The sequence below is a fragment of the Rattus norvegicus genome, chromosome 1 (assembly GCF_036323735.1).
Source record: "Rattus norvegicus strain BN/NHsdMcwi chromosome 1, GRCr8, whole genome shotgun sequence".
Lineage (NCBI taxonomy): Eukaryota > Metazoa > Chordata > Mammalia > Rodentia > Muridae > Rattus > Rattus norvegicus.
Window position 1 is genome coordinate 722669 of NC_086019.1, and position 9037 is coordinate 731705.

At 39.2% G+C, this 9037-nt stretch overlaps 1 protein-coding gene across 1 annotated transcript; it reads right to left on the bottom strand.

The window, feature by feature from the left end:
* Positions 1-820: 820 nt before the first annotated feature.
* On the bottom strand, positions 821-7648 carry LOC134485288 (zinc finger protein 431-like). Its single transcript, XM_063281057.1, has 5 exons — positions 7519-7648; positions 4548-4564; positions 3390-3516; positions 3138-3198; positions 821-2033 (listed from the first exon to the last, which is right to left on the bottom strand). Exons 1-5 carry the CDS (start codon positions 7646-7648, stop codon positions 824-826), a joined length of 1545 nt encoding a protein of 514 aa, XP_063137127.1. The 3' UTR covers positions 821-823.
* Positions 7649-9037: the final 1389 nt, after the last annotated feature.

Here is a 9037-nt window from a genome sequence, read left to right on the forward strand (position 1 = left end):
TATAGTGAGAACTATTGAAATGTGCAAAGGCTTCACCATATTCAGTACATTCATAGTTTCTCTCTAATGTGGTATCTTTTATGCTGTTTGTGTTAATTTGGGTTTTAATGCTGTGAAAAGATACCATGACCAAGGCAACTCTTAGAAAGGACATTTAATTGGGGGGAGGGGAGGTATACAGATTCAGAGGTTCAGTCTATTATCAAGGTGGAAGGAATGTCAGTGTCCAAGCAGACATGGTGCTGGAGGAGAGAGTTCTACATCTTGATCAGAAGGCAGCCAGAAGACTCTTCTGCCCTGGGTAGAGTTTAAGCATGGGGACTCAAAGCCCACCCTCCCCCACAGTGACATACATCCTCAAAGGCCACATCTACTCCAAAAAGGCCATACCTCCTAACACTGCCACTTGCCATGGGCCAAGTATATTTAAACCACCATACCTTTGAAGATCACAGTAAAGGCTTTACTACATTGGTTACATTCATAAGGTTACTCTTTAGCATGTTTGTGTTCTTTTATGTAGTTGGAGGTGGCTTGATTGTGAAAAGGCTTTACCACATTGACTACATTTGTAAGGTTGCTCTCCAGTATGAATTCTTTCATATTGTCAAAGTTGATCATGAGAGGCAAAGAACTTACTAAATTGCTTACAATCATAAGGTTTCACTCTAGTATGTGTTGCTTTATGTTTTCGGAGACTAGCATTACATACAAAGGCTTTAATTCATTCATTACATTCGTAAGGTTTCTCTCCAGTATGAACTCTTTCATGCCTTTTAAGGTTATTCTGACCTACAAAGGCTTTACCACATTGCTTACATTCCTAAGGTTTCACTCCAGTATGTACTGCTTTATGTTTTCGGAGACTAGAATCAAATACAAAGGCTTTACCACATTCATTACATTCGTAAAGTTTCTCTCCAGTATGAATTCTTTCATGCTTTTTAAGGTAATTCTGACCTACAAAGGCTTTACCACAGTCCTTACATTTGAAAGGTTTCACTCCAGTATGTATTGCTTTATGTGTTCGGAGACTAGTGTTACATGCAAAGGCTTTACCACATTCATTACATTTGTAAGGTTTCTCTCCACTATGTATTACTTTATGTGTTCGGAGACTACCATTCCATACAAAGGCTTTACCACATTCATTACATTTGTAAGGTTTCTCGCCAGTATGTGTTCTTTTATGTCTTTTAAGATCACTCTGAACTACAAAATCTTTACCACACTGATCACATACATAGGGCTTCTCTCCAGTATGTATTCTTTTATGTACTTGGAGATGACTATGAGATGCAAAGGCTTTACCACATTGATCACACTTGTAAGGTTTCTCTCCAGTATGTGTTATTCCATGAACTTGGAGATGACTGAGTTGTGCAAAGGCTTTACCACATTGGTCACATACATAGGGCTTCTCTCCAGTATGTATTCTTTTATGTACTTGGAGATAACTATGAGATGCAAAGGCTTTACCACATTGATCACACTTGTAAGGTTTCTCTCCAGTATGTGTTATTCTATGAACTTGGAGATGACTATGAGATGCAAAGGCTTTACCACATTGATCACATTCATAGGGCTTCTCTCCAGTATGTATTCTTTTATGTACTTGGAGATACCTATGAGATGCAAAGGCTTTACCACATTGATCACATTTGTAAGGTTTCTCTCCAGTATGTGTTATTCCATGCGTTTTGAGATGGCTGTGTCGTGCAAAGGCTTTACCACACTGATTGCATTTGTAGGATTTTCTTTCAGTATGTATTAGTTTATGCCTTTCAAGATTACAACGACGTTCAAAGGCTTTACCACATTGATTAGATTTGTAGGGTTTTTCTCCACTATGAATCCTTTCAAGAGTTTGAAGCTGAGAATCGTATGTAAAGGCTTTATCACGTGGCTTACATTCATAGAGTTTCTCTCCAGTATGTGTGCTCTTATGTCTTTGGAGATGACTATGTTGTGCAAAGGCTTTACCACACTGAGTATTTTCAGATGGTTTCTCTCCAGTATGACATCTTTCATGCCTGCAAAGATAGATAGATGGCACATGGGAAAGCTTTACCACATTCACTAAACTAATGAATCTTTTTACCTGTGGAAATTAATTTTATAATTTGGTCTAATTGTAAAGAAGAATCACATCTTAAGGTTGTATCACTTCGTTTACACTCATGGTTTCCCATTCACTATGGGTTGGTAAAAGTGTTATTACATGGCTCACATTTGTACCATCCTCTATCTCTATGAGATTTCTCATATATTTGAAGAGAAAAGGAAGAGCTCAGAACTTTACCACATTGAGTACATTCATATGTTGTCATTTATTGTCAAATACACTACATTAGCATATCACATCGGCCAAGTGAACCAGGACAAACAGAAAGGGATTTCCACAATCCTAGTATTCATAGGGATTTTCTGCTATGTGACTTTATGGATATAATCCCAATGAACTTGGGAAACCATCTAATTATAAACTTGTATCACACTGAGAGAGTCTGCTCAAATGTGGACTGCTACATATATCTTAATTGTTCTGGGGGTGGGGGGGACATTGCTCCTTTCACTATCCTTGTGCTCACATGGCTTGTATCCATTGTGACACAGGATATAGCTGTTAAAATAACAAATGAAATGTTTCCACATTGCATTCACACAGTTTGACTTTTTGTTCATCATAGACATATGGTATAAGAATCAAGGTTTCTCTTCAACAACATTCTTGACTCTCATAAACTGTCCCTCTCATTAAAACTTAACAATGTTACTCTATGAGTAATCAGCTTTACTATGATATATTTGCCTATTAGAAAAATAAAATTTTCACCTACTCTGTGTGTGTGTGTGTTATGAGACTAAACAGATTGGCAGGTATACAGAGTAGCTGTAATATGGCTATGATTCAAATGGTAAGGCTAAGACATTGTTTCTTTGTCTTCTTTCTTAGAGGAAGGCCTTGCAAAAAACAAATCAGACACCTGACATTGAGGTACATGGATTTGTGAGAATTAATACTACACTTAAAGAAGTGCTTTTTGTTTTTACACTGTTGCTTTTCTTTAAAAGTTCCAGGACATACTAACATTTCTTCAGAGGCATATTCATAGCAACGTACACATGAAAATTACCTTCCATGTCTTCTGAAACTTTGACAATGTTCTTCAATACTATGGTCTTCCCAATTGTAACCTAAAATACAGTACCAGAAAATGTATGATATATTATTGGAAATTAGGCAACATTTAAGTTACTATCTTCAGTGAACCTGATTTTTTCACCTCATTCTTCTTTATTCTCAATTGAAATTACAGAAAAGCAACAGTAACAAAGGAACATTTGTTTTCTTATTTTAAAAACTGAAAGAAAATTCACTCTCTTACCTATAGCAGTGAGGTTCCTGTAGGTCTCCTGCATCACATCTTTGTAGAGACTCTTCTGTGAAGGATCCAGCAAAGCCCATTCTTCTCGAGTGAAGTTCACATGTACATCATCATAGGTCAATGCATCCTGAAACATCCCATACATTAGTACAACAGAAACCATGATACCGATATCACTGTAAATGTATGCTTCTGGTACTTCCCCCACTTCTTTCTTTCTCTCTTTTTTTTTTCCCACTTATTTCTTGACCCAGATGTTCTAAAGTAATTACCAAATCATCTTAGAAGAAAACTGAGTAATAAGGTTCACCTCTGTCATTTCTTTGCTCTTTGAGTAGGATATAGCCTTGCAGAGGGGGCGGGGGAGAGGCAGGCAAACAGTACTGAGCACACATCAGAAACATTGTATGAACAATTACTAACTGCAAAATATATCAATTGAGTATATAGGCTCATGTCTTTAATCCAAGCACTCAGGAGGTAGAGGCAGGTATATCTGAGGTCTATCCAGGACAGCCAGAGGTACATATTAAGACCCCGTCTCCCCTATGAAATATCAATCAAACAAACAAGAAAGATAGAAAGGGGGTTGGGCATTTAGATCAGTGGTAGAGCACTTGCCTAGCAAACGCAAGGCCCTGGGTTCAGTCCCCAGCTCCTAAAAATAAAAAAAGAAAAAAGAAAACAACAAAAAAAAGAAAGATAGAAAGGACTCAGAGGTTTTTACTAGAGTTCCTACAAAGAATTACATTCACTGCAGTTCTGTATTCTTCTTCCAGAATCTTGAGGTGGCCCAGTTTAAACTGTAACAGTAATGAGATCTTACTAAAAGGGGATGAATGTTTAAACAGATACAAACAGATAGCTGAAAATATTGGCAATGTAAATGTTGATCCTAAACAAGCAACATAGGACTGGAGCTGGCTCAGCAATGAAGAGCTCTTGCTGGTCTTAAAAATAATTGGCCTCAATTGCCAGTAGTTAGAAGGGAGCTTCACAACTATTGATTACTCCAAGTTCAGGAATTCTGAAGCCATTTTCTGACTACTATGGGGATTAGGAATACATGATGTGCATATTCATGAATACAGGCAAAAATATTCATATTCATTTAAAAAAATCAACACAAACGCAACAGGTAGGAAAAATGTCATATACCTGCAATCCAATGACTCAGAAAGCTCAGGCAATATAGCCAGGCAGTATGAATGTCATGAATACATGCCATCCTGAGAAACAGAATATGCTCTCTGTCAAATTTCAAAATTCATAACGTAGATGAAGATCAACACAGCAGCATATGCTTGTCATGTGCCAAAACCCACAGTCCAACCCATCAGCCAATAATATAAAAACGAACAAACAAACAAGAAACAAACAAAGAGAAAGCTGGGCATGTTGGCCCACATTTAATCCTGGGACTCTGGAGCCAGAGGCAGGTGGACCATTTACATCTGAGGCTGCATGTTCTAAACAGCTACTTTCAGGACAGCCAGGGCTACATAGAGAAACTTTGTCCTCAAAAACAAAAAAATTAAAATTATAAAAAACACCAGGCTTGCAAAATACCTTAGCACTGAATAGCAATTGCTTCAACTGCATCTTATGTGATTTAGGGTTAGAGTCTATACTGCTGAAGGCAAGACAACATAAGAAGGAAGGTGACTAATCAGGTACACAATACACACACACACACACACACACACACACACACACACACACCCCACACAGCAAATGGGTTGAGTCTATAGACACTCAAATGTCATCCCCAATAACTAATCATCTGGAAAGGTTCCTCCTACAACAGCTTCTATTTAGAGAACTGAGTTGGCCAGAGCAAGGCTGACTCCTCCACGACAGGTTGTAAACTGACAGTGAAAGGAGAATTATACGAATTCTAGGTTTAGAGATACAAAATTAAAAGAATAAACCCCAAAAGGCCACAGACCCAGGGCTAAGCCCTGCAGCCAGGACTAGCAGGCCATAAAGATAAAGGAGCACAGGAAACACTGTCCAGGCAAGACTGGCAAGCCATAAAGATAAGGAACAGGAATACAGGAACCAGCCTGAGTTAATGGGACTGATTCATGGGATGTCTGGCAGGAAGACATCTCCCCCCAGCTCACTCAAGGCCATATTTCAACTAGGTGTCCTCCAGACCCTGATAAGCCCCTGACTTCTAACACGTACTCTTTCTTTCTGCTTTGTTCTCACTGCTATGTTTGAATGAGCCAATTATATGTAACCATGCCAAAACCCCCTAGCTTTCTCTATATAACCCTCTGACTTTTGAGTTTCGTGGTCGACACCTCTGTCTCCTGCATGAGAAATGTGTCGGCCCTGAGATCTCTGTAACAGGTCTCCGTAATAAACCTCACCTTTGCTCATTACATCCAAAATGGTCTCTCTGTGTCTGGGGTCCGCGATTTCCCAAGACTTGAGTAAGAGTCCTCTGCGTGGGATCTTTCAACAGGTTGGGAAACTAGGCCTAAGTTTCTGTTTCCCAGAGCTGGAAAAGTCCAAACAAGTCAATTATGGGAAAACCATCCCTCACAGGCAGCTAATCAGGAGCTTCCAATGACCCTAATAGCCTGCAACCCATACACTCTTCAAATGCCCCAAATCACTTCTGACACTCTTGATTGCCACATCTTGTAAAATCAGAAAGCAAGTTATATCTTTCCAACATACAAAGGCATAGAATACCCCTTCCCATTCCAGTAGAGAGGAATGTGTACATAGTGAGGGAAGATTGGAACAAAGCAAGAAACCCAGCAGGACAAACATCAAATCCTGAAGCTCTGTCTCAGACACAAGGAGCCTCCATTTCAAAAGGCTTAGAGAGTGGGCTGGGGATTTAGCTCAGTGGTAGAGCGCTTACCTAGGAAGCGCAAGGCCCTGGGTTCGGTCCCCAGCTCCGGAAAAAAAAAAAAAAAAAAAGAACCAAAAGGCTTAGAGGGCCCTATCCCTGCAACTTCTCATACATCTCTCAGTTTAGATCCTTGAACTCCCTATATGCAGCTCTCCATGACAGGTGTCTCATAACGTGGGTATCTCTATATCTTGTGGTCTCAAATGCAACTCAGGCTTCATCCTCAGATTCATCCCATGCACTCTCACAGTGTCCTCCCTCACTGGGGCTCTGACTCTGCCAAACATAGATGGCTGGAACAGTGCTGAACTGAAACCACGGGGGAAGAAGCCATAACCCTATTTTTCCATATTTCTTATTTCCAGAACTTGGGTGCCACATTGGACCAGTTGTACCAGGTTTTATATGAAGTTCCTTCCTGGGTCTAGGAATGACTTTGCCAACTCCCCCTTCCATTAACTGAAGGCTTAGCAGGAGGGACTTTTTCCCTTAATTCACCTTCATAGGCTTCCAATCCTGAGCAAAGATCTTCTCTTTAATAGTGATAATCTCTTTGAAAATTCATGCTTCTGTCTCAGCATTTGGCTGCCATGTGTAACTTCCCAGGGCTGCTTTTCTCTACAAACCACAGACTTTGCCTTTATTTCTGCTCAACTTGTTGTTTTTTTCTTGTAGTACAAAATGAGTTACTAGTAATAATCATCTAACAGACTCAATTTTTCACCTAAGAAATATAGCTAATTATTTTTTAATTCCGCCTTACTCAATTTCTCAGAGCATGGGTGGAAGAAGAAAGATTTGGAGTCAAAATACCACATAAATGACCTCTAGCTAAATTTTTCATGGAGTCTATTTTCCACTGAAATCCTATGACCTCAACTTTGACTGCATTACTTGCATGACTCCAGTCTTCAGGTGCTACAACAACAGCCGATTAAGCTCTGAATACAGCTTTCTATGCTGTTTGCCATCTCAAGCCCTGATATTTACCACCTTCCTCCAAAGGAGTACATTTCTAGTTTCTCTAGTTTCTGTCCAGCAACAAAATAACCTTTTTTTTTGTTCTAACTTGCTACTCTCCTACTTTGATTCAATTCTCTAACCTAAAGCATCTCAGGAAATAAACAGGTTCACTTGTTTGGTCCAGTCACATGACAGCCATCAGTTTGGGAGCTTAGGATAGAAACCCAAGCTTCAAGAAAAGGCAAAAACCATGAACAAATATTGTTTCTTGCTTGGTCACTGTCTCATACTTACCTAGCTCTCTTACCCAGCCCAGGCCCACTTGCTCAGGGATCCTGCCACCCTCAGTGTAGAGCCTTTCAACATCAATCATCACAACACAATCTCTCACTGATACAGCATCCAGACATTTCGATGAGGGCATGCCCTCAAGTGAGAGCCCCTCAGATGATTGTAGGCTCTAAAATGTTCACAACTGAAGCTATCTAGGACAAAAAGGCAATAATATATCAGAAATTTTAAAAAACCTAAAATCAAATGTATTAACGACATCAATCATTCACGTAGCAAAAACAAACAAACAAACAAACCACACACACACACATACACACACACACACACACACACACACACACACACACACACACACACACACACAGACACCCAAACAAAACCCAGAAATTGATGATTGCAAGAACTGGAAAACACAGATTTGCCAAGAAATGAGGAGAGGCAAGCCTTCAGAAGAGGACACTAAAACTGTTTCCCAAACTATCAAAACCTCAAGAAACTCATAACATAGTAAATTTTCAGAAGAGAAAATTGTAGGTGAAGGTCTTTCATTTCCCAGAGAAACAATATAATTAGATTGTAATGAATAGAATCACACAGCGTAAGTGGTACCAAAAATAAAAGGAGATAGAAAGACAGACAGAAAGTGTTTTAAACATGAACTACAAGATTGTAATAACAATTTTAAGAAATTACAGGCCGGGGTTGGGGATTTAGCTCAGTGGTAGAGCGCTTGCCTAGGAAGCGCAAGGCCCTGGGTTCGGTCCCCAGCTCCGAAAAAAAGAACCAAAAAAAAAAAAAAAAAAAAAAAAAAAAAAGAAATTACAGGCCAATTCTCATCCTGTGTATTCTGTTTCTCATCTTTGCCAATAAATAAAAAAAATTAACATATAGAGGAGATTAGAAGTGGCAAAATCCCAGTCAATTGGACATAGTGGCAGCCTAAGGAATGGGAAAATAGTTTTTTAAACAAATCCATATCTTATAGAGGCCTAATATATAAAATACATAAAGACCTCAAGAAAATAGACTTTCTAAAGCAAAAAATTCAAGTAAAAAATGGGGTGTAGGGGCTGGAGAGATGGCTCAGCGGTTAAGAGCACTGACTGCTCTTCCAGAGGCCCTGAGTTCAATTCCCAGCAACCACATGGTCGTTCACAACCATCTGTAATGGGATCTGATGTCCTCTTTTGGCCTGTCTGAAGACAGGTACAGTGAATTCACTCACATTAAATAAATCTTTAAAAAAAAAGGGGGGAGTATAAATCTAAACAGAAAATTCTCAACAGAGGAATCTCAAAAAGCTGAGAAATACTTAAAGAAATCATTATCATCTCAACCATCAAGGAAATGCAAATCAAAACTACTTTGAGAATCTATCTTGCACCTGTCAGAATGGCTAAGATCAATACAAGTGACAAGTCATGTTGGTAATGATATGGAGAATGGGTAACAACTCTCCATGCTTGTAGGGTGCAAACTAATACTGCCACTATGGAAATGAGCATTTCCTCAGAGTCCT